This window comes from Anolis sagrei, chromosome 6 (assembly GCF_037176765.1).
Source record: "Anolis sagrei isolate rAnoSag1 chromosome 6, rAnoSag1.mat, whole genome shotgun sequence".
Classification (NCBI taxonomy): domain Eukaryota; kingdom Metazoa; phylum Chordata; class Lepidosauria; order Squamata; family Dactyloidae; genus Anolis; species Anolis sagrei.
In genome coordinates this window covers 115225772-115252681 of record NC_090026.1, presented here as the reverse complement: position 1 = coordinate 115252681, position 26910 = coordinate 115225772, and the positions used below count along the sequence as shown (strand labels likewise).

At 42.3% G+C, this 26910-nt stretch overlaps 1 protein-coding gene and 1 long non-coding RNA gene across 2 annotated transcripts; one reads left to right on the top strand and one right to left on the bottom strand.

Moving 5' to 3' along the window:
* The first annotated feature begins 13177 nt into the window (after nt 1–13177).
* On the top strand, nt 13178–17628 carry LOC137097280 (uncharacterized). Its single transcript, XR_010910111.1, has 2 exons — nt 13178–13283; nt 17293–17628. It is a non-coding gene; the product is annotated as an uncharacterized lncRNA (long non-coding RNA).
* Nucleotides 17629–19197: 1569 nt separating this feature from the next.
* Nucleotides 19198–26125, bottom strand: LOC132783117 (uncharacterized). The gene is made up of 2 exons (XM_067470364.1): nt 24310–26125; nt 19198–21882 (listed from the first exon to the last, which is right to left on the bottom strand). The coding sequence occupies exons 1-2, from the start codon at nt 24923–24925 to the stop codon at nt 20903–20905; spliced, it is 1596 nt and encodes a 531-aa protein (XP_067326465.1). The 5' UTR covers nt 24926–26125; the 3' UTR covers nt 19198–20902.
* Nucleotides 26126–26910: the final 785 nt, after the last annotated feature.

The following is a 26910-nucleotide window of genomic DNA, read 5'->3' as shown; positions in this document are numbered from 1 at the left end:
TGTCCATTTTACCTAGAAGAGAGAATCAGGAGGTGGAATCATAGTGTTAGAAGGGGCTCCAAAGACCATTGAGTCCAAACCTCAATGCAGGAACTCCAGCTAGAACATCCCTAACAGCTATATGCTATCTGCCTTGGAAAACGTCCAGATAATGAAACCCTATCACCTCTTTAAGTAATTATTCCATTGTCAAATGTTCTTACTGTCTAGAAGTTCCTTCTAATGTTCAATAATGGTATACCCTCTTGTAACTTTAAATGATTAGACCTATTGTATCTTAGGAAGACTAGGCAATCTGAACATTGGTTAGGTGGTTGGAGGTAGGACTTTCGAATGTAGATGTTGGAAGTGTAAATTTTTACACCAGCCCACCTATAAGTGTTCCTTGAGTAGGATTCCAACCAGTCTTTATTTGACAAATTTGCCTACTGTTTTCCTTCAACTTGAACTGCACATGTGGATTTTGGTGTAGACATTTCTGTTGTTAAGAATGGTCTTCACATCCAAGGGGATGGTAATACTGCTAGCCCAGCAAATCTGGGAGGAAGTGGAAAAGGCAGATTTACTTGTCTAGCCAGAGATTTAGGGAAGCTTTGGTTTTGAAAATTTGGCTTTGGAAAATGTATGTGGTGCTGAATTTGAGTTGCTAAGTCTATTTATTTCCCCTGAAAGACATCTGTCTTTAAGGGCTTCATACCATGCAGGTAGAGTATCAGGAGTAGTTGTAGATAATTAATAATTTGACTGGTTCATTTCAATAAAAATCAAATTAATATACTTCTTTTAAAATTTACCAGATCTTCAGATTCCTTGATCAACTCAATGGAAAATCTTTTAATATACTGAAAGTGAATGAAAACAAAATTGACATGTTTTCCCATTCTTATTGAATTATTATTATTATTATTATTATTATTATTATTATTATTATGTGTATTTATAGCCCACTTTTTCTCTCCACAGGGAGAGAAAGACTGGTTTGAAGAATGAATTCTCATGACATTCATTAGAGAAAGATAAACTGATGCACATAATTTCAACATATGGAAAGGTCTGATGTCTCTTCTTTCTAGCCACTGTTTCTTGACTACTGACTGAAGGATGCAAAAAGCTGTTGTCCAAAAAGATATTTTTTCCAAGTTCTATAGATGATTACTTGTGTTCGTCTCTGAGTGAGAATATATTTAAGCTTCCTCTAGCTCTACTATCAGGGGGAGGGAGCCCAGGAGTATGGGTGTGATGAGAAAATATGTGAGGAATCTGCCAGAGGCCAGATGGGTTTCCTTGTAGTGAGCCATATGTTCAGTAAGAATGAGTATATACACAAATATACTAGATTCAGACAGTTGCTTTCTAGTGGTATGCATCATGCAACATCCTAAGAAATCCCCCAAGTTTGTTTGTTTTCTGTAATGTAAAACGTTGAGGTTTATGGATTCAAACCAAAGAATAGCCTAATCATATGAGTTGTTTTGAGTATAAGAAATTGAAAACTGCTGGAGTTGAAAAACAAAAAAAAGGGAGTTTTCAAATTCAAAAGCCCTCAAATCTATGAATTGTACAGAGGGGTTATGGAATGCCAAGCATGCTTTTTTAGTTCTTTAAATTCAATTGCTAAATGAATATTACTGTAAATAGGAATATAGACTCTCCTATGAAATTACCAAAGATGGTTCTGTTTTAGAACTAAAATTCAAATTTGCTTTAAAGGTTCAAGGTAGCAGGAAATCTATTTATTATTATTTATTTATTTACTTTATTTGTATACCGCTCTTCTCAGCCCTTAGGCGACTCAGAGCGGTTCTGTATCTGGTAGCATTGGTAGTCAAAAATAGTTCAAGCATTCTCCTGAACTTCTGTTATATTTCACTTTGCAACATTTTCAAAAGGCAAAATATTTTTTAAAAATAGGAAATTCATAGATTTAATGTGGAATTCTGAAGCTTGAGATACTTGAGAATCTTCAGTTGAATCTCCTGTCTGAACAGCATCAAATATGAAATATCACCCACAAGCTGTCATTTTTTTCATAGTGTGACACACACAATGGCATTACATAGGGGATACCAAGTGCTGCATGATATTTCATGTAAACTGACAAACTTGGGCCATAATCCAACACCCCTTCAGTATAGCATAAATATCTCCATGTGAATCTAAGCTATTAATAAGTCCCTGAAGTAGCCCAACACAGCTATTTTATGCTTTGCAGCAAGCAAGAAGTCTCAGAAAATAAGCTTTATTTAATTTATTCATTTATAACCTGCCTTTCTTCCAGTAATGGTACTTAAGGTGACTAACAGCATATTTTTAAACAATACAAAATTAAAAAAATACAGAACTGTTAATTATGAAAGTATAATAATAATATTATAATGATAACTTTATTTTATACTCCGCCAACCATCTCCCCAAGGGGACTTTGGGCAGTTTACAAGGGACAAGCCCAAAAAGTTACAAATAAAACACAAACAATTTAAAACATCATATAAAATATAAAATATAATAAATTTAAGAGTCATTATTACTTTGTGGGACCTCAGACCTGCTTTAGAGATAACTCATACAAATTCTTTCTGTAAATATGTTGTATGATTACTATGGGATAAAAAGAATCAGGAACAATTCAGTGTTTATAATGTATTTGGAGCATATCTACCCCATGCTCCTGCTTCAAAGTGAACTATTCATTTCATAGCATATTTCAGTGCAATGGTGAAACCTGACTTACAGAGAAGCATCTGGATATGGCCCCATCACCAGATACAAAATGACTATATCTATATTAAGATCTCTGGAGGACCACAGCAGATCTCAGTGCTGATGTCACCATTTTGCATCAGTCTATGAACTCTGTGAAGCATGGAATGGCTATGTGAAGCAGCTTCTTCAGTGGCTTATCAGTAAATGCCACATCATGAAGACCAGGTGAAGCATCCCATTTCACCTGGCTTCAGTGAAAAAAGAGAGGGGCAGTGGGGTGAATCTGTTGCCCTGCACACCGCTCCCTATCAATGACATTGCTCACATCACAGGAGAAACATCATCCTTCTCTAGAGGATCCATGCTGGCTCCAATGGAGGTAGTTCTCCCGTGATGTGGGGGAAGCATCCAATGATGCACCCACCACAGTTGAGGATGTGGGCCCCGCTAGAAGTCACACGTCATGTGATGGCCGGAGTGGGGCTCCATCCAGAAGACAGGGTGGAAGCATCCTAGGACACTGATTTAGGTAAGTGTGATGAGGTTGTGAGTCAAACAGCAGGGAGGCTTTGGGTACTATTAGAAGGAAGGGAATACCATTTCCCACAGCACCTAGAAAGGGGCATCCATACATTTAAGGTAATTATGTGGGTGCAGATATCCACAAGTCCGGCCATTATGACTAAGTATATTGCAGATTGGTTCAGCATGACATAGTGGGTTGATTGTTGGGATATGACTTTGCAGATCAGGGTTTGATTCACTACTCAGCCATGAAAATCCATTGGGTAACCATGAGCAAGTCACACACTGTCAGGCTTGGAAAATTTTGTGATAGATTTACCTTAGAGTCACCATAAGTCAAAAATAACTTGAAGAAGCATAACAACAGCCATTGCAGATTGATTTTTATACAAATCAAATTGTTGCATTCCAAGTATCAGAGTATTGAATATTGCGCACTTTGATGTGTTATGAGTCAAATATTATCAGGGGGCAGATATAAAGTGCTATGAGATGCAGGGGACACAAATAGTAAATAATAAAGTCAGTTATTGATGGATGTGGAAGACTAATCACCAAAATGAATATTCTGGTAACATCAGAACCTCAACACTAATGGAAGGGAATTGTAAGGAGAAAACATGGGAGGAAATGTACTTTGATGCTATGGGGTCTGGAAGCATATTTGTTTATGTTTACTTCTCCTGTCAGTGTCTTGACTAACAGACTTTGCTCTATGATGATAATTTACGGCCCTGTTGGCTGTGCTGTAATTAGGCAGCACATGGGAATACACTCATGAGCTATAAACTGCCACAACAGGCATGAGTGAGGTTTTGCACCTGTTGTTTTTTTTAAGAAAACCCCGTCTTTTTAAAACAGATGAGTTATTGACCATAAGACTGTAAGCCCCATTTCCACTGCAATTACAGCTAAATAAAGGAGCTTAGAGAAGAATGTAAAATAAAAGCAATAATCCCCAAGTCATTAAATGAGATGACTGTGTTAGCCATTTCCTTACATTAGGGAATGATTGAGGGAGGATCTCTTCAGAGCAAGCCAATTTTGGACTGCTTATCGAACCTAAAACATCCAATTAAGAATTCCAAACTGAGGAAAGCAAGGAGATGTTAGCTAAAAAGCATATCTGTAGGAGAAATAATCAAGCATGTTGTTGCAACCCAATTCTTCTCGTTATTCCCAATTAAGGTAGTACCATTGCATTAATATACAGCAATTGTATGGCTCACATTTATCCAGTTTCTTGATGCTGTTTGGAACTAACATCATGTTAGTGCTATTTCCATATTAACCATTATCCCGTCCTGTGAAATCCTAGAGTTTGTAGTTTGGTGAAGCATGAGAGCTACCTGGATAAAGATTCTCAATATTCTTCCCAAAGATTGCATAGGGTGCAGCCATAGCCATTATAGTGGGATCACAGGGCTATAACTATGTAGTGTTTAGTGGCCCATAGGTTGGCTTAAAAGCCTTCCCATCTTAAGAGCTGAATATAAATGAAGCAAGTAAGACATGAGTAATTTAGGTTCCATTGAATTAAGTATTCTATTCTAAGCACAACTAAGTCTGGCTTTAACCCATTGCTTTCATGCATTCCTAGTTAAGATTTGTGCCTTGTGTTCACTCTTGTAATGCTGGAGAAGAAGTAAATTTGCCTCAGAGGTTTCCTTCCATTATAGCAATACCAGTTGGCCATCCCTTTTGGGGGGCTTTAACATGATGAGTTTAGCTCATACCAATTTAATTATGGTTTTGTTTATTATGGTTCTCCTCCTCCTTCTTGACAGATTTACATCTGTCTTTGATGTTCCCAAAGAGGAAAGCTTGACCTAATTGTATACAACCACATTTCAACAATATTAGGAGGTTGTGATTCATAATAACTTCACAGGCTACTAATAGAGAAAGTCAGCATGTTCTGTAATGAGAATACTTGTTTAGCTGTTTAAAAAAGAAGAAAAATGTTCTACAGGCTGATTTTTTAAAGGGATATCCAAACTGGATGAAGGGAAAAGATGACTCAGATGGATTGATAAATATAGATAATACAACTGGATATCATCTCAGGGTGCAGTCAGTTGGGCTGCACAGCTGTAATCATGGAGCTGTGCTGGTTGACTATGTAATTCCAGTAGTGGCATTTGTGGAGCAGTTTTTTGAACATCCAGAAAACTGGGTTTCCTCTGCATAATACAACCTCTCATGGTACATCAGAGGAAGTTGCCAATGGGTCTAGAAGTGGAGGTGTTCATTTCATAATGTGAAAATAACAGCTACATTAGTTATCATAGAATGTGGCTCAAGATCCTCCATTGCTTCATCATAGGGTAAATATCTCCTGGTTGAGTTATGATTCACAAACTCTGTCATGAATACTAACTTAGCACAATGTATATGGATCAGTAGGCAATGCATATGACTGACATGTCCCTCCATATTTGCGGTTTTCACTCTTTTCGGTATAATTTTAAAGATGTTTTTCCTCTGATCATGCTGAAAGACCTAGATATTTCTTCAGAGAACACCTTTATAGGAATCTCTAGATACACAAGTACAATTCTATGGTCAGATTTCTGCAGAACTCAATCACAGTCACACTGAGAAACCTAGAATTTCCTAGACTGATGTTCTCTCAGATAAAAAAAAAATAGCAAATTCTTTATTTGCAGTTTTTAACTTTCACAGGGTTTTTGTGTCCCTAACTGCAGCAAACGTGGAAGACTGAATGTACCTGTAAGGGCAAAGAACATTCACATTCTACTCAGTGGTCTTCCCACCTACACAATTCTGCTTATGCCACCATGTATCAATCTTTCAGAAGAAACCCAACACATTTTTCCCAAATATTCACCTAGAAAGTGTATTTAAGACCAGTCTTGTCTTTGGGAAGAATGAAGCAGCCTCCCCTATTGAGGCATACCAGGAAAAGGAGTAGCAGGGCAATCTAGACATGATTCTCCTTTTCAGGATAGAGTTATGTGCAACCTATTGGAATGGGAAGAATTTCACAACTATTTGAATACATTCTTCAAGTGTTGAGAGATTCTGATGAAAAGAATCCTGGAAGGATGAGAATCTTATTCTATTTTTTTAAAAAAATCGCACACGGATGGCTTGTGCAGAAAATAGCATTTTATATGCAAAAGAAATTGTGCACAGATTTTGCACACAGTAAATCTCAAACTGTGAATACTCCAAAAAGTTTGCCATTTTCAAATACTTTATCATTGTAAGCAGAAAATTGCTACAATTATTTTTTTGTTTCCTTCAAGTCGAAAATTAGCCAAGGGTCATATCAGTAATGCCACCAAGCCTGTGTTCTAACTCTAAACCAGAATGCTGACAATAGATGTGTAACAGGATTCTATCCAACATTAGCATTAAATAATAGTATTGTGTTGCACAACCAATGTGCGACTTTACATTTGGAGATTTATGATAGGTGTAGAATTTCAGCCATTAAAATGTGTCCGGATACACTATCTAATAAGTCTCCTGAATATGGCTTTTTTCCATGAAAGGGAAGTTAATAAGCATTGCTGTTTGAGGATGACAGAACTGACAGCAGCTAGGTCCTCAGCTGGCTTAGCATTAGCATCCCCTGAAGCTGATGACAAAATGACATGGCATCAGGTGTCAACATTAGACATTCATATATTGCTGAAACCAGAGGGTATTGGTTGGGGGATGGTTTTCTGGACTAAGGTGAAAAGACAGGAGAACCATAAAGTTACAGGAAAATACATCACTTTAACTCATGGCTAGATGTGGTCTGAAATAGCAAATGCCAAGCAAAGGACTACATCAGAAACTGGGTGACATACACTTCTCGGGGCTAGGTTCCTCACATTGTCTTAACACACATGTTAGGCATGTAAATGCTCCACTTCACGTGTCTAGCTTTCTTCACAAAAAAGCCACATGTTTCTTTGTACAGAAAATACTCCAGAATATGACAGAGACAAAATATATTTCACTGTACAGTGATACCTTGAGTTAAAAGTTGAAGTCATTCAGTGACTGAGCTCTAGACTCAAATTAGTCTTATCTCAAAGCAAATTTCTCATTGAAATACACTGAAATGCTATTAATTCGTTCAACCTCCCCAACTACACCCATTTATTTTTGTTTCATGTTTTTAAATAAGAAAATGCACTTTATAAATAACAAATAATGTATAAATGTGCATTCACATGGAATAATACAAAAAGAAAGAATAACTTTACAATGGTAGAAACACAAAGTTGTGGCACAATGGTAGAAGCACCAAGTTATTGCAAGGAAGCACAAGTGAAGAGGCAGAAGCATCATTTTCTTCATATTGTCCTCATTCCAGCCTCTCTCCTTCTCTTGATCTCTATCCCTCCCTCTCTTCATGAAGCCAAACATACCAGGAATACAAACTACACAAAATCAACTAATTTAGTGTTTCTTAAAATGAACAATTGCAAAGCAGTCAGCAATCTCCCAAAATGGACAAGAGCAAAATGAACAACAATTTCCCAAAGCAAACAAAAGCACGAAGCATGGAGGCACAAGGCATAGAGGCTGTTCCATTGAAATCCTAAAGTTCTGTACACTTGCATTAGCATTTGCTCTAGTACAAGCTCTTAACTCAAAATGCTGATAGTATGTCAAAGCAAAACCTGGCCCGAACAATGGCTCTTTACTCAAAATGCTCTTAAGTTGGGATGCTCTTAAGTTGACGTTCCACTGTAGTTGATTATTTTTTAATTTAAAAACTGCCTCTGAATCCTCAGCTGCATTGATATATGTTGCACTTGCTACCATAAGATATAGTTTGAATTTTATTTTTAAAATTAGATGCTTGCTAAATGGCATTTGTGTAATCACTTGCATCATCCTGAGCAGGGAAGATATAGGCAGGCTTTCCTTCCTCTCTTTAAACATACCAGCCCAGCTGAAGCTTCTATGCAGGTAATGTTTTTTCTGACATTTAACTAAGGTAAAAGTAGGTCTCCTTCTGGAGTAGCATAAGAACAGGATGAGAAATATACATCTGCCAGCTTATTTTTTCCTATCAGAACAAAGACATTTCTTAGTGGGACATTTCACAGTTGGAAGCCTGTGATTTTATCCCACTTTAAATAGCATTTCTCCTCTGATTTTCAACAAATGGTCATGGGAGAAGTGAGAGTCCCTTTTCTGACACTCAAAACCAAATGCTTCTAGGCACAATTTGATGCTCAAACTACCTGTGAGATTGATTTGCAAGACCTTTTCTGTCATTGTATTATTTTCTAAAAAACCTAAACAGCCTGGCAAGGGATATGCACACCTTTTCCTTCTGACAATTTTCCTTCTCAGAACTGCCCTCCACAAGCTGCTTGTTCAGCTGTAGTGAGATGACTATGTGGAAGATAGGATTATCCTGCACCTTTTCTTCCATGATTGAGAAGCAATATAGAGAAGATGATTATGAGGTGAAGTTAAGGAAAAGATGACAGTAAGAAAACTATTTTCTCAGTGTTTCACTTAAGAGGAAGAGAAACAAGGAATTCAAGTACAATATCACACTATTCTGCTATAGCAATATAACACTTTAATTGCTATGGCTGACTTGTGTGCTTCTGAGTTTTCTAGCTTACTAAGGCTTAAGATCACTCTGAGAATTATAAGTGTCCCTTCCAAAACTTCAAGTCCTAAGATTGTACAGAAGTCAACCATAGCAGTTAAAATGGAATAATAGTGCCATCTAAATAGAGAATGAAAAGCACAAAAACATGAATGAATTTTCCTGAAAGGTTTATAAAGACAAAAGGCCATAGTTAATGAGACTTTGGAACAAATCTTTTGGAAAACACTTCCTCTCTGACTGCATGTTTTCCAGAACTAAAAAGTCTTCATTTCTGAGTGTTGCCAATTTCATGAACCAAAGTTTTGACGTAAGAAGGCTTAAGGAACCATGGGTACAGGCATGTAGCCGGGGGGGGGGGGGGGGGGGGCTTCAGCCCCCCGAAATTCTCATGGTGGTCCGCGAGAAGGCCTTACTGGTACATTATTTAAACTGTTACGTTTATTCATATCATGAACTGATCACCATGCTCAATATATCGCATATGCAAGGGGGTATTGGGATAACGATACAAAAGGTTCGCTAAGGTAGACCTTCTTTCACTCAGGCTCCCCCCCCCCCCCAAATCAAACTCAGCTCCCCCCGAAACAAAATCCTGGCTATGGGCCTGCATGGGATGTTTAGCCTGGAAAGATTCTGATTGAGAAATGACATGATGGGTATTTTTAAATATTGGAAGGGATGTCATATAGAAGATGGAGTAAACTTGTTTTCTGCTGCTCCAGAAACTAGAAAGGAAACCAATGGATTCAAATTACAAGAAAAGATATTCAACCTAAACAGTAGAAGAACATTGTAGTAGTTGTTGTTTTATTGTACAGAGCAGTTTGACTGTGAAATAGATTTCTACAGGAATTAGTAGTAAACTGACTTTCCATCTTGGGGATCTTTAAATAGAACTTGGCAGAATATTTTTTAGGAGTATTGCAGTTGTCCATTCTTCCATTGCAGGAAGTGGAGGAGCTGATTCTTGTGGTTCCTTCCAATTCTAAGATCTCCAGATGTGGATGGGAAAATCCACTTCCCTGAAACCATGGGCTGCCAATGCTAGATAATACTGCACCAAATAGAAGTTTACTCCATCTTCTACATGATATCCCTTCCAATATTTAAAAATACCTATCATCTCATTATGATTTGTTAGAATTGTTAGAAACTTTATTGTGGTAAATAGGAATCTGGGATAGATGTTATTTTTTCATCTAGTCCAAAATTGAGTGTAACTGGTATTGTTTTTCAGTGTAAACCTACTATTTTATAACTAGATGCCAGGCACTAAGGCACATCTCAGACCCTGAGTCATCGAATGACGTGTATCCCAAAAAAGATATGATCCTCATTGGCGTGTTTGGTGAACAGTTTAGACCTTCTTTTGAATCCTGAATGGCTCCCCATCTAATGTTTAGAAACTAAAATGGGCTGTGGGATTTTTTTTTAAGAAGGTGGTATTCAAATAAATTAATACAACACATTAGAGCAGGCCTGCACAAACTGTGACCCTTCAGGTGTTTTGGACTTCACTTATCAGAATTCCTGAACATTGGATAAGCTGGCTAGGGCTTCTTGGAGTTGAAGTCATAAACATCTGAAGGCCCACAAGTGGGGTAGGTTCTTCATTAGAGCTTGGAAAGTTACTTTTAGAAGAAGAAATGCAGTGGCATACTGAAGTCATCTACTACTGAGCAAGAAGAGTATGATGTCCTTGATCCAAGAGTCTTATCCTACTATCATGCTATCCACTCCTTCAGAATTCCTCTTGGGTCATGAAGGTACAAAATGTTCTTTTGAAGAATAAAAATCTTAGCTGAGATGCCTCTGTGCAATGACAAAATCAGATACATTTTTTGTCGGTGCCTTCCCATTAATAAATAGACCAACAGAAATGGCACTGAGGCTGGAAATAGTCATTGATTCCATGAAAACCACTGAAATATTTGTGGCCATATTCAATAGTGCTTTTTAAAGTGAATGCTAATAAAATCCTTTTTCCAAAAATAACTTGGGGTTGGGGAACTACTTGCAAATTTGTAGCTGATAAAAGTGGAAATTTCTGCACATCACAGGGATCCTGTTGCTAAACTGCAGATATTTTGTTTTTGTGGTGGAATTAATTTCCTCCTGTTTAAATTGCTTTACATGGCACTTTATACTTGGCTGCAGTGGTTTCATTTGTCCAATGCTGTTATTATTATTTTTTTTAAAAATCACTTGCAACAGAAAACAATTTGGTTAGTTCATGATTCATTGACATTTTGTTAGTGAAAGAATGGACAAATGGTCAAGAGCAGCAAGAGACTGCATGGTTGCATACATTGCAAAAATAAAGTCTCTGTTAGCATAGATGACCTTGGCTATATTTCAATTTCTCAGGTTAACCTACTGCATAAGTTACAACATAGATAAAAATGCATGAGTGAGGAGCCATCTTTGGTCTCTAGGGGGAAAGGTGAAATGAAAATAAATAATAATGACATGATCGGTAAAGTAAATGAGTGGAGAAAGAATGCATTGTGGAAGTGAGAACTCCAGCTGACTTTCCAATGCAACCCCCTCAAGCTGTTTAAGCATCTCCAAAGTGACTGTATTAGCACAGAAAACTGTGCTGCAATAATCATGCAGCCAAAAGTCAAAAGGCAAGATATTAGAAGAGTGATTCCAGACTTAAGTGTTCCTACTACATTTAATAAAACCAGGATTAAAATTATAATTAAGGAGTCCCCCAAAATGTTTATTTCCCATTATAGCATTCTTTACTGTTCTATTTTTCAAAAAGCAATCCCCAGAAACATATGTATTTTGTCATCTCAGCCAGACCCATAACAAAGCACAAGGCAAAATATGAGATACTGTTTGAACCATGTGATATTCCTCCTCTACAGTATCAAAGCCTATGCACACAACTAATCACTTTAAAAGTCACACTTAAGGCACAAAGTGCATGAGTATCTTTTGTTAAACTAGACATTTGTTGTCTTTTATTATATCTTCATTGGTTGGAGTAGAAAGGATTGATTATCAACCATAAAATGATGAGTTAGACACAAAGTTTTTGGATTAAACAAAGGCCACTTTATTTATTTAATGTCAGCTACATATGGATGAAAAGAGGAGGGGAGAGCAGCCTAAGGTGGGTCTGTCTGAAGCCAAATATCAACCTGTGACCACATTCATGAATGTCTTTGGACAGAACACCTGGCTCTGAAATGAAATCCAATGCTATGGATTACTCATCCCAGCCAACCTTTACTTAGAAGGAGAAAGAACCCAGAGCCTTCTCTCCCAAGTTGCTAGACTTTATAAGAGAGGGGGAACCTCCCCAGATCACCCAACAGGAAGACCACAAGTCATCAGAGCTAAAGAGGCCATCTCAGAGAGGCATTTTCATCAAATAGGTATCAAGGTTCATCAATATTCTCCCTCAAAACCAGCTCCAAGACATCCTTTACCACAGGACCTAGCTGCATGTTATTAGTAACCAGTAAACTGGTAACCAGTTGTGAATGTCTTTGCAAAATTAAGGGATTTTTTTTAGTAAGAAGTAAGAATAAGAGATTGTATGTCATTGAACTTTTGTTTTGTTATTCAAAATTCTCGGTCTCTTGATCTCTACAGCATGAATCATCCATTACCTTTACTTCTCCTCGGTGGCCACTTGAATGGTAACCACATGGAGACATCTTCATGTGGCCTGCTGTGTGTAAAACAGATTCCCCACATGAGTTGTGCAATTTCCACCATGCTGTCATGAGTCAGTTTTGCCTCCATCCCTTCTCATTTCCCATTACTCCAAGTCAGTTTGGAAAAGCTTACATTTCCCTTCGCTTAGTGGATACATGTTTCTTAAATAACTGTACCAAACTGGAACCAGATGAGGTTTGCAAAATGTGTCAGAGATTGTTCCATTCTCTAGGGTTTTTCCTCCCTCAGATTTGATCTCCTACTGGGCCAAAGCTTTACAATTGGTGACCTTTTTGCTTGGGTCTCACAGAAATGGCAGTAGGGATCGGTAAACCCACCGGCTTGGTATTATTGTCCTTGCAATTGATCTTCTGTACTTGGAAACATTTTCCTTAGATGTCCCAGTTTCTTTCATGCTTTTCTCATTTTGGTGTAATTAATGACATGTGGATGAAAAAAAGTTCCCTTGAAATAATTTGACTCCACATTTCTCATATCGCCTTTCAAGCCTTCTCAAGCTTTGACGCTTCAATTTTATTTTCGACGAGGGCCACCTGCTGTCATACATACATCTCTGGCAATTGGGATGTATGAAAAACTCACTACATAGAACATTCAACATTTTCCAAGCCAACACTCAATACTGTAGCAAAAATGTGTGAGAAATTCTCTCTGCTGAAGAGTTGTTTTCCTTTCCCCTTCCAGATTTACCAGACCTATACCTCCTGGACAGAATATAGCTGCAGATGCAATTTAGGGTTAAAAGTCCATAGATTTCCAGGTGTGTGTTGCTTTTCATCAAATAAAGAATATATTTGCTAATATAGTTCCATGCAAAATATTCCATAAACCTTCATCTGCATACGCTCAGACCCAAGCGAGTCAAATCGAACACGGTTTGTGTCCTTTTTAAGGGCATACGCCGCGGCAATAAAAGCCGCCAAGAAATCTTTCTTTGCGGCCACTATTGCGTCTGCAAAAAACCGTCCGGCGGAGTTGTTTCGGGTTGTCAGAGGTCTTTTAACTCCCCCAACTTCAGGTGGGAGCACTGACAACTCGGCAGCACGCTGTGAAGCATTTGCTCGGTTCTTTGCAGACAAAGTCGCTTTGATCCGCTCTGGGCTGGACGCCGCATTAGATGCAGTCTCCGTGGATGTGACACAAGCACCTGCTTGTCCGATTTTATTGGATTCTTTTCAGTTTGTGAAACCCGAGGATGTGGACAAGATACTTGGAGGAATGAGACCCACCACGTCCATCCTAGACCCCTGCCCATCCTGGCTTCTGAAAGAGGCCAGAGGGGGATTGGCCGAGTGGGTAACGGTGGTGGTTAATGCCTCCCTTCGGGAAGGCAAGATTCCAGCGAGCCTAAAACAGGCTGTTGTAAAGCCGCTGTTGAAGAAACCATCACTCGACCCCACTAAATTGGACAACTTTCGGCCTGTTTCCAATCTTCCCTTCTTGGGCAAAGTCATGGAAAGCGTGGTGGCCTCACAACTCCAGGTATTCTTGAGAGACACGGATATTCTGGATCCGGCACAGTCTGGTTTCAGACCGGGACATGGTACCGAGACGGTCTTGGTCGCCTTAGTGGATGATCTGCGCCGGGAGCTAGACAGGGGGAGTGTGTCCCTGTTGGTGCTCCTGGACCTCTCAGCGGCCTTCGATACCGTCGACCACGGTATTCTTCTGGGGCGCCTTGCAGAGATGGGACTTGGGGGCACTGCTCTGCAGTGGCTCCGGTCATTTCTGGAGGGTCGTACTCAGAAGGTGTTGCTGGGGGACTCCTGTTCAGCGCCACAGCCGTTGATCTGTGGCGTTCCTCAGGGTTCCATCTTGTCCCCCTTGCTGTTTAACATCTACATGAAGCCGCTGGGTGAGATCATCCGGAGTTTCGGGGTGCGGTGTCACCTGTACGCAGATGATGTCCAACTCTGTCACTCCTTCCCACCTGCTACTAAGGAGGCCGTCGAAGTCCTGAACCGGTGCCTGGCCGCTGTAATGGTCTGGATGAGGGCGAACAAACTGAAATTAAATCCAGACAAGACAGAGGTACTCCTGGTCAGTCGCAAGGCCGAACAGGGTATAGGGTTACAGCCTGTGCTGGACGGGGTCGCACTCCCCTTGAAGGCACAGGTTCGCAGCTTGGGTGTGACCCTGGACTCATCGCTGAGCCTGGAGCCCCAGGTTTCAGCGGTGACCAGGGGAGCATTTGCACAGCTTCGGCTCGTGCGCCAGCTGCGCCCGTATCTTGGGAAGTCTGACTTGGCCACGGTGGTACACGCTTTGGTCACATCCCGCCTCGACTACTGCAACGCTCTCTACGTGGGGCTGCCCTTGAAGACGGCCCGGAAGCTTCAGCTAGTTCAGCGCGCGGCAGCCATGTTGTTAACGGGGGCTGGACGCAGAGAGCATACAACGCCTCTGCTGTCCCAGCTCCACTGGCTGCCGATTTGCTACCGGGCCCAATTTAAGGTGCTGGTGTTATCCTACAAAGCCCTAAACGGTTCCGGCCCAAAATACCTTGCAGACCGCATCTCGGCCTACGAGCCCACGAGGGCCTTGAGATCATCCGGGGAGGCCCTTCTCTCGGTCCCGCCTGCCTCACAGGCACGTTTGGCGGGGACGAGGGAGCGGGCCTTCTCGGTGGTGGCCCCCCGGCTGTGGAACACCCTCCCTGCTGAAGTTAGACAGGCGCCCTCCTTGATGGCCTTTCGCAGGAGCCTAAAAACATGGCTCTTTGAACAGGCCTTCAATTGAGGATAGTTAAATTGACAATGGAATGAACTAGGACTACGAATTTCGGCTATGACCCCAGGACTTGACGAAGCGGATTTTTAGTGTAAGTGTATGTTGTGTGGTATCCGTCTGGTTTGTATCGTCTTATTTGCTGTATATTGTCTTCTGGTTGTTGTTGTTCGCCGCCCCGAGTCGCCTTCGGGCTGAGAGGGGCGGCCAATAAATGCAAGTAATAAATAAATAAATAAATAAATAATATTTCTAAAATGCATGCTAATGTGCTTTGAACATCCTGGTCATATATACACGAATGCATCTCTTAGAAAAAAATATACGTGCTAAATTGTGAGATTTTATGTTTTAAACAAATTGAGAAAACAAATTGTCTTACCTCCAAGACATATCAATGACAAACATCTGAATAACAAGTGTGATATAATAGAAATGGTGACACCACAATTTTTATTACACTGCAAACACAAATATTGGTGCATCAAATGTTAGCTCTGCTTCTGAGTATATTTGACCAACTGATTCCAAAAATGGCACCAATTTTCCCCTATCATGTTTAGTTTTTGAGATACAGAACAGATGCCATATACCAGTTGTCATCTGGTCACCCACAGAAAAGAATGATGACCATATCTAAGAAATTAGAGCTGATGTGGTCTATCCAATGCAATTTTCTGAATCAGTACCTCAAATAACCCAGGAACAGGCCTTAAAATCAAGACACCAAGATTTTTTTGTTTATCTACGAAAAACTGATTGAGCAGAATATTTCTAATTCTTTGAGCAAAAGATTAAAAGTTTTCCCTTGCCTAACTGATGACTTAAATTCAAGATCTCCTCAGATATGGTATGTTTTTGTCAGCATAACTTTTCTGCTTGCTCAGAAACAACTGTGGGGTGTGTTAGCAATTCTCAATGATATGCAAGTGTATGTGTTTTATGTTCAACTGTTCACACACACAATCACACAGAAACACAAACATATACATTATGACCTCGCTTATAGTAATGGAGATCAGGGGAAGATTAAGGACAAAAATTAATGATTTTGATGTTTTTTGAATCTTAACGGGTCCTATTTGTTCCCCAATATAAAGGACTTTATCATGCCATTCTGTTTTCCCATGAACATACTTCCCTGAATCCTTGTAACCGCACTTTCCTGCACTATTGTGGTTCCTTTTTAAAAAATGTATGTGCAATCGCACACTTTTAGCATGAGGAAACCCCCTCCCCCCTTTCTATATATGGTGAAGAGTAGACATCATACTAGCAATGAAGATCTACATAGTTAAAGCAATGGTATTCCCCATAGTCACCTACGGATGTGAGAGCTGAATGATAAGGAAGGCTGAGTAAAGGCTGAGTGCCTTGGAGCGCAAGAAGATCCAACCAGTCCATACTTCAGGAAATAAAGCCCGACTGCTCATTGGAGGGAAGGATAGTAGAGGCCAAGATGAAGTACTTTGGCCACATCATGAGAAGACAGGAAAGCTTAGAGAAGACAATTATGCTGGGGAAAATGAAAGGAAAAAAGAAGAGGGGCTGACCAAGGGCAATATGGATGGCATCCTTGAAGTGACTGGATTGACCTTGAAGGAGCTGGGGGTGGTGACAGCCAACAGGGAGCTCTGGCGTGGTCTGGTCCATGAGGTGACAAAGAGTTGGAAACGACTGAACAAATGAACAACTATATATATATATATATATATATATATATATATATATATATATAATATATTCCCCCAAAAGTCATTGAAGTAGGAGGCTTTGGATAAAAAAGTCATCCCGATAAAGCTGGATACAATCCAGTATCTCCTGAGCATAGAATACACACCTTTTCATGAAAAAAAATCTCCCTATGTAATAATACCCATACACTATAAAGTTGCTGTTTGTACTGTTTGTCTTGATGGCAGAATACTCAAATGTATGATTGCAAATTAGCAGCCTCATACACAGAACACAACTTATACCTGCATACAACTAATAGGACATCAGCCATAAATACCTTCTTTTATCTTTTATCTTTCTTTCAGAGTCTTACTGATGGCCAGTCAAAGTGGTGATAAGCTCTATCATCACCTAGGAGGGACCACCATGAATAGATCTTGGCATTATCCTTTGGGATATGGAGTTGGCTCCCACAAATATAGTATTGCAGTATTACTTTGAATATTAACTGGGACAACTTAAAAGACACAAGCGGAAGCACAATCCCTGCTATTTTACATGGCTCTGAGAACCAATCAAAAGAAAACTCTCAGTCCCCATTTTTCTATCCCCAGGCGATAAAGAAAATTTGGTTTATTTCTTCTCTTTAATGTGCACTTAAAGAATGTCTTCAAGAAAATAAACAAAATGTCTACTCTGCAGTCACTTTGTCTATTTTTTCCCAGGCTTTTCTATTTGAAATGGAAATGATTTGTTTAGAAACTGCAATAGAGGACTTGAAAAGAAAACCCAACAACTCTGAAATGCATGCATCTATTTTATGAAGTGTAATTTTTACAATAACCTGTGTTGATGCAAAAAAAAATGTATATACTTTCATGCATTTTTAACATCTCTGTGGTTTGGGATATTTAAATAACCCTGTGGGAAAGGTCATGGTAGTCCAAGAGACTAATCCACCAGCTCTCCCTTGGACCAATTGGGAAAATTTCTCAATGCATTTCCCCTATTAAATTTGATAACCACATGGGCTTACATGTTTTCCCACTCAGCTATAACCAGATGATGTACAGATGAGAAATCCTGGTCTCTGAGATATTTATTTCCTTCTATGTCATTGGATGCCAGTGCATTTTGGAGTGAAAATTTAGAGGAATCCCTGAAGGCTCTTACACTATAGACGTAATACAATTCCAAGGGGACTACTTGCAGTTTTCCATTTTCATACAGGGAATACAAATGGGGTTCAGTCCCAATTTGTATGAGTTTATGTGTCAGTGTTGGGGAAATCTAAAACAATGGAAAATGCTAGTGATATCAATATTGTCAGGAACCCAATTATGCCTAACTCTTTAACATCTTTGTCATATTTAATGTATAGAGGAGAAGGTGGATATAACACATACGTCCCTCCAGAACAAGGATATAAAAATCTGTTAGTTTCATTTTTACTACATTTTTCATCCTGTCCAATTTCCATATCTGACAATGTGGGGCTTTTTTTCTCCTCACTGCAATGAAACTCATAAATGTTTTATTACAAATCCTTTACGTCCTTGGGTAACTCACCCTTTAACCTATTGATTAAAGCATGTTTGTATGAATTTTCCAAATGTCCAAATGTGCATGTTTCTCATTGTGTGCATTAATTTATGTAGAATCAGGAAAATATAATGAACATTCCTACAGTGATGGAAAACTGGGAAAAACCCCACGAAGTATCGTAACCTTCCAGTTTGTGAATCAAAAAAGTCAATTTAGGTAGATCCATTAAAAAGGGGAGAATGTTTATTATTATCCCAGCTCCAGGATATTGGTAATGATCATGTATCACTATTTTCTCACAGTATGAAGGAAATTATTGAAATTATTCACTTCTACCTTTGAGAAGAAAGCCAGGATTCATACCTGTAGATATGTTGACAAAAGTTTTTTGGGTTGATTTTTTTCACTGAAATGTCTAGACTTATATATGAGTATATATAGTATGCTATGCAGACACAATTTAGCATCTTGGGCATGGTTTTTGTTGGCCTGTTTATTTCAGTTGTTATCATCTTCAGATCCAGGTATGGGATGTGTTAGAAATCCAAACCAACAAGTGAAGGACTCAATCAGTTGAAAAGATCTGCTTCCCGGCACCATATATCACACATCTGTCAGGGCCTAAGCTTCTAAAACAGTGCTGTCAAAAGAAAGCAGTCTGTTAACCTGTTCTTTTGTCTGCCAACCCACGAAGTAACACCAGAAATAAAGACACAACAACAATGTTTGGATTCAAATTGGGCAACTTTTATTTAACGTTACCTATTTAAGTTCTGAACTAACTCAAGGGTGTAAGGAACTGATGCAACCTAACCCAGGTAGAGTCTCTACCCGATAACAACAACTTCCGGGCGAAGCACCTGGGTTTCGGTAATCAAACCGTATTACCCTCAAGGGAAAGGAATAAGGAGTCTCTTCCAGAACTCTTGTATCGAGACTCCTTCCAATTAAAGGCCATTTAACTACACGTCCCCCTTTAAACTGGAGGCGAGTGTTTAACTTAACGGCCTTTCACCCCTTAAAGGGGTGCCCTAGGTGCACACCGACTAAAGGGAATTTTCTATCTATTTACGCCTGGCCTATTTAAGCATAGCAGACCAACTCCATCTAGCCCCTAAACAGTATAGGGTAGGCAAAAAACCTCCCCCATGAAACAAGAAGAGGAAAAAATTCCTACCCGGTTCCACAGGCAACCGTGATATACTGTTAATGGGCGGGAGCGGTGGGCCAACTTCCAGGCTGGAATGAGCCTGAGAGGGGCTGGCCTGCGTTCTCAGGCCACGCCCCCCGGATGTTCTGGAGGGTTCCATCCGAACTCCTCCCTGCCTCGTGTGAGGCAGACAAATGTTTTTCCTCTCTCCCCATTTCATGGGGAGGGGAAAACTATTGTCTGCCAACCCACGAAGTAACACCAGAAATAAAGACACAACAACAATGTTTGGATTCAAATTGGGCAACTTTTATTTAACGTTACCTATTTAAGTTCTGAACTAACTCAAGGGTGTAAGGAACTGATGCAACCTAACCCAGGTAGAGTCTCTACCCGATAACAACAACTTCCGGGCGAAGCACCTGGGTTTCGGTAATCAAACCGTATTACCCTCAAGGGAAAGGAATAAGGAGTCTCTTCCAGAACTCTTGTATCGAGACTCCTTCCAATTAAAGGCCATTTAACTACACGTCCCCCTTTAAACTGGAGGCGAGTGTTTAACTTAACGGCCTTTCACCCCTTAAAGGGGTGCCCTAGGTGCACACCGACTAAAGGGAATTTTCTATCTATTTACGCCACGGATTAGGGGCAAATGTCTATTTCGCCCCTATCCCCCACCAATTCCTCTAACACCCTTCTGATACCTTCTTGTAAATTTTGCAAGAATAAATGGTTGCCCAATTCAGATAGGTGCACTCCATCACTACGATATAACCTCTCATCATCCCGTGTGATATTTGGATGTGAGATAAAATGACCCCTCTGATGGATCATGAATACCCGCATGGCCCGGTTCACTCGCTTCCTGGCTTTTTCGAGCCTTCCCACGTCGCCTCCTCCGAGCCATCTGCGACGAGGTATGATAGCGGACCAAACGATGTGCACCCCGGGCCATGTCCACCAAATTTTACGGATGTCTGCCCTTGCTTGTAAAAAGAGGGCTTTGCCTGTTAACAGGCCCAAATCGTTACCACCGAGGTGGATAACCAACACATCGGGAGGCAGAACACTCCCGGCATTAAACAACAAGGGGCACAAACCGTCCCAACGCAGGCCTCTCCTTCCTCTCCATTCCACCGCTGCCGTGGAAGCGAGCCCCAAATGCTGGCCATAGGCAGTCCTGAGGGCCTCTCTCCCTGCCCAAAAGACATAACTATGTCCGCAAACCAGGACCCGTCTTCTATGTGCCAGCCTGGAGAGACCTGCAACGACAACCACATCTAGGATGAAACTGACCGTACGTAACCTTTGAACGCGCCAGACCTCCATCTACCTATGGCTTTTATCTCATCATCGCCATATCCCATCTCAGCTGCTGCTGTGGCAGCACCAATCCTAAAGGAATGGGTCCCAAATTTAAGGTGACCCAATCCCAGCATGTCCAGCGCCTTAGCTGTGATGGTCCAGAATTGGTACTTGGTCAGCGGCTTGCCATCCTGATGGGAGAAAAGGTAACCTTTCTCACTGCCCCTGAGCGCCGTAAATTGCGTCATGGCCATCACGGGGCAAAGGTCCTCCTCGCTGCACTTCAGCAGCCTGAACACCTGGCCCTTAGATTCTTGGTCAGTTTTGGAAGCTCTGATATTGATTTCCATGCTATCGTGAAGGACTTTAATGTCGGAAATCAACAATGCACGGTGTGAGGTATCGCTCTTGGATAATGCCACCAATTCACTCACCCGGAGAGCTCCAAAAAATGCAGTCAAAGCCGCGGCATGAAATAAAACCTGCTCATAATGTGAGGTACACAATCTGGGCCATAGCTGCTTAAGTCCCTTCATAATAGCGGGTGTCATCGGCTGCCGTTCATCCCTGGGATGCCCGCGCTGCCTGGACCATCCCGTTAAGAATTTATGTATCCTAAAGTCATCAGTGGGGTCGCTAAGGCCCTGGGCCTTGAACCAATAAGCGAGCGCTGATAACTTCGCTCTAATGGACTGGGGTGCTAAGCCTCTCCTCCTATTGTATACACAAAACTGAGCCAGCTGCTCGTAAGGGACAGGCATGACTCCCGGCAGGTTATATTGCTGTCTAAAATCTAGAAATTCTTGGACCGCCCTGATGTATGATTTTCTGGAGCTGGGTGCGAGAGCCAAACTCATACCTAACGCTGTCTCGTCACTCCAACCCTCCAGAGATGGTCGGGCATGCGTTCTGGAGCCACGTCCGCGTCGGGTGCCAGCTGCCTGAATCGCTCCATCTGAAAACGAGACAGAGCGTCAGCCAAGGTGTTACTGAGACCCGCGATGTGGAATGCCCGAAACAATATGTTAAACTTTAGACAGTGCAAGACAAACTGCCGAATGGCGCCCATGACCCTGGGTGATTTAGATGTCAGTGTGTTAATGACTTGCACTGTGGCCATATTATCGCACCAAAAATGCACCGTGGAATTGGCAAACATGTCAGCCCAGAGGGTTACTGCCACTAAGATAGGAAAGAATTCCAAAAAGGTTAAATCAGCTGTTATTCCTGCTGAATGCCAGTCTTCTGGCCACCTTTCCGCACACCAGTGCCCTTTAAAGTATACTCCAAATCCAACTGAACCTGCCGCGTCTGAAGACACCTCTAGGGCATTCTTCACCATCAATTCTTGACGCCAGAACGAGATTCCGTTAAACTGGCGCAGGAATTGCAGCCAAACGAACAAATCTGCCCTAATCTCACTTGTCAGCCTGATGTGATAGTGGGGCAAAGCTATCCCCGTGACAGCATCACACAGTCTGCGCAGGAAGGCCCGTCCGGGTGCTATGACCTTACATGCGAAATTTAAATGACCAATTATTTGTTGGAATTCTCTTAAGGTCGCCTTCCGTCGTGGCAGGAATTGACTAATCCTGTCAATCAAAGCCAATACCTTTCCTTCCGGCAGCCTTGAAAATTGGTTGACTGTGTCAAGCTCTATCCCAAGGAATGTCAAAACAGTGAGGGGGCCTTCCGTTTTTTCTTCCGCTAAAGGTACCCCTAGGTACTCCGCTAGCTGCTGAAAAGCACATAGCAGGGCACCACAGTCCCCTGATCCGCTCTTGCCGACAAAAAGAAAGTCGTCGAGATAATGTGCGACTCCTCTAAGGCCAGACTTCTCCTTTATTGCCCACTCTAGAAACGTACTAAACGTCTCAAAAGCGGCGCAAGAGACTGCGCATCCCATGGGCAAAGCCCGATCGCAATAAAAAAGACCCTGAAACTGGAATCCCAACAATTCAAAATCAGCCGGATGCACTGGGAGCAGCCTGAAAGCGGATTTAATATCACACTTTGCCAACTCTGCTCCCGGCCCATACCGCCGTACTAACCGTACTGCTGCGTCAAATGATGTGTAGTTAACCGAACATTGTTCGTCGGGAATGGCGTCATTCACTGATCCCCCTCTCGGGTAAGACAGGTGATGAATGAGGCGATATTCACCGATGGCTTTTTTGGGAACTATTCCCAACGGAGAAACCCTAAACTGAGGCGTGGGGGGTCCGACAAATGGACCCAAAACCCTGCCTTCTCCAACCTCTTTGTTTATTTTTTGTTCAACTATGTGTTCGAGCCCTTTGACCGACTTCAAATTGGCTGCTAGACAAGGGGAACGTGGCCCAAGGGCCGGGATTCGAAAGCCCACTGTAAAGCCAGCAAGCAGGTACTCTGCTGCTGCTCTGTCAGGGTATTTTTCTAGCAAACCACTAAGCGGACCCACCCTGATTGGGCTGGGGCCCTTTTGGAAGATTTCCTTGTCCTGGGTTCTTTCTGTTAAACTGGATGGCCCTTGGCCCATTCCTTGTTGGCTTTGCCTTGTAACAGCTCTTGGTTGAGTGGTTACCTTGGCATATCGCACAGGCGTGCTGGTATGTGCAATCCTTGCGTGCACAAACTCCGCGAGCCGCATATCCCCAGCACATTCCTTTTTGTCTTTGCGGCTGCTGTGCTGGGTTTCCCAGCCGAAAGGGCTGACTCCCTTTGGCGTTCTGTATAGTGTGACCACTATCTGCCTTCTCACCAGAAACTGCCCTGGTTGTATTCATCACCTCCATCCACAATTGACTGTCGATGAGGTCCCATCTCTTATTAGGCTTTGTGGCGGCTTCTGTACGGAAGCGGCAATCATAAACCAGCCACGCCTGGCCCGTGTAGTTCACGTATGCCCCATAAATAATGTTTTGGTACTTGAATAGGGACTTGGCCCTATATGGGTGAGCTTCAACTAATAGGGATGCATATATAGTATAACATGCAATCCAATTTTTCCAATTTTGCTCGACCCGCCTTTTTTTTATTTTTTCTTTTCGTTCCTCATCCATGTCGTCCTTCTCTTTTTTTTCTAACTCCCTAAAATATAAGGAGAACATATCTATGTACTCGTTCCTGAGTATCTTATCAATGGTTTTCTGTGATAAATGAGCCCCCAAAGAGGCTGAGGCTGCCGTGGCAACTACAGGCAGAACCCATTTATCAGTTCCCCAATACTGATTGTCGTCTCCTGACCTAGCCATTTCTAAAGTTATGGGGGCAACTATGGGCGCTTCCGGACCAGCCTTAGTGGCTGCAGGTCCTGCTATCACCATAGTCGAACTTAGAGGAGTAGATGTAGTGTTTTGCGCCTGGCTCGGGCCCCAAGGCCAGACCAGTGTATTGTTATTACCTGATGATGTCGACGGCCCGTCTACAACACTGGCTTGTACGGAAGGCTGTCCCACTGACACCGACCCTGAAACGGCCGGTGCCTCCGAGGGAGCTGCTCGAACCGGATAAGCCGGGGCGAGGGCCAATGATGTTGCAATCGTCTCAGGCCGGACTTCTGGACTTTCCAGCTGAGGCCGAGATATCGCTGGCGCAGCGTCTGTCAGTGCTGATGGTGCTGACTGGTCCGCCACCGCCTGATCCCGGGCCGCTTGAGGTTGATCAACCGACGGGGCAGTGGGACCCTGTTCTTCCCGGCTGGGCTCTGGTTGTTCCGGCTCTTCTCCATCCCGCCTCACCGCTGTACGGCTGGCCTCTAAAACAGACATACGGGAGAGAAGATTTTTAAAAATCAGCTTCCTGCTTGCCCGTCGCGCCGGGCGCGGCCCCGCCTCCCTTGTTGACAACCCTCTCTCTCGCTCAAATTTTTCCATTCTGGCCATCAAGGCATTTAATTCTTCAGCGGAAACGTCATCCTCCCCCGATGATGATTCGTTGGGAGGGAGGGGACGTTTTGCCGACGTCTTCTTGGCAGGTCCCTTCCCTTTGGGACCGCCCACATTCTTCTTTGGCGCCATCCTGAAATGAAATTAACAGTAAATCCGTCATTAATATATAACTCCACTGAGCAGATTGAACCTCAGGTGGCGGGTGGCGAGACCAGCGTGAAGCACACATAATCACTGGCAAATGATATTGATCTTTTTCCATTTGCCTGCCGCCCAACTAACAGGACCACCTGAGATGCTACTTATTACATCAGTTTAATTGGGAACTCTTTTTTTTTTTTTTTTAAATAAAAAGCCCCAACCAGCGGTTGGGTTCATGCATGCTTCTCTCACTCTATTCCTGACCAATCTGCAGCACCCAGCCTGCTGTCATCGCATTGAGAGGCTTTTTCAAGTTGGGGCTGACATCGTGAGCTCATCACCCACCCAAGTAGCCATGCCCATTGCTAAGCCTATTGATCTACTTACATTTGCATTAACTCGTAATATTGAGCAAAAACAAGTTGAAGCTGACATCAGGAGCTCTTATGTACCCAATAGTTAATGCCTGCAATTGGATCTATTGATCCACTCACATTTGCATTAAGTCTTAATATTGGGCAAAAACAAGTTGGGGCTGACATCAGGAGCTCTCCTGCACCCAATAGTTAAGGCCTGCAATTGAGTCTATTGATCCACTCACAATTGCATTAAATCTTAATATTGGGCAAAAACAAGTTGGGGCTGACATCAGGGGCTCACCTGCACCCAATAGTTAAGGTCTGCAATTGGGTCTATTGATCCACTCACATTTGCATTAAATCTTAATATTGGGCAAAAACAAGTTGGGGCTGACATCAGGAGCTCTCCTGCATCCAATAGTTAAGGCCTGCAATTGGGTGTATTGATCCACTCACATTTGCATTAAATCTTAATATTGGGCAAAAACAAGTTGGGGCTGACATCAGGAGCTCACCTGCACCCAATAGTTAAGGTCTGCAATTGGGTCTATTGATCCACTCACATTTGCATTAAATCTTAATATTGGGCAAAAACAAGTTGGGGCTGACATCAGGAGCTCTCCTGCACCCAATAGTTAAGGCCTGCAATTGGGTCTATTGATCCACTCACATTTGCAATAAATCTTAATATTGGGCAAAAACAAGTTAGGGCTGACATCAGGAGCTCTCCTGTACCCCAAAATTAAGGCCTGCAATTGGGTCTATTGATCCACTCACATTTGCATTAAATCTTAATATTGGGCAAAAACAAGTTGGGGCTGACATCAGGAGCTCTACTGCGCCCAATAGCTAAGGCCTGAATTGGGTCTATTGACCTGGTTAATTGTAATTTATATATGAATATATAGTCACACGCACATATACATATAATATATACATATTCCCTTTTTTTTTTTTTTTTTTTATAACAAATAAAATATGGCGAACTCAAAATGGCGGCGACGCCCACCCCAAGATGGCGCCGCGTTTTCGCCATGGCAGCCGCATTCCCGCCAAGCGCCACCATTGGCGCCAATAGCCGAAACGCCCAGTGCCTATTAAAATGCAACTCGGCGGCTATAAAAGGGGGGAACCCATTCCCTCATACCGCTATCAATTTTTTAGGATGGCGACGGCATTTCCGCCAAACACAAACACTCCCCCACTGCCCCCGCCTGAGCGATGATCGCCGCTGCAGAACTCTAACAACAGGAGGAGGGGCTCAGCCATTCGCCCGCGGCGCGCACGCGCACAACGCAAACGGGCCGACCCGCACAAGATCTGCCGCCGCCGCCACGTGGCGAAGAGAAAAACAAGCGCTCGAATGTGCACCAAGCTGCCGGCGCCCCCACACAGCCGCGCCCGCAACCCTCGATGAACTGGCTACGAGGCCCTTACCGGGCTGCGGGCGCGACGTGCGACCCGCACATCGAAGCGGGGCTGAGGAGGCGCCGGAAGGGAGGTAAAAAGTGAGGAGCGCCGAGACCCGCGCGCCCTAATCCGCGCTCAGCGTTCAGGCCCCGCGCCACGCTGGCGGACTCAGTCCCAGCCCCCACCCTACAAAAAGGGGAAGGG

Bases quoted from the DNA above. Each gene is read 5' to 3' on its own strand.
- LOC132783117 (XM_067470364.1), bottom strand. From the start codon at position 24,925: ATGGCGCCAAAGAAGAATGTGGGCGGTCCCAAAGGGAAGGGACCTGCC. The intron at 21,883-24,309 runs GTAATAACAATA...TCTCGTTTTCAG, and splicing joins CGGGCCGTCGACATCATCAG to ATGGAGCGATTCAGGCAGCT.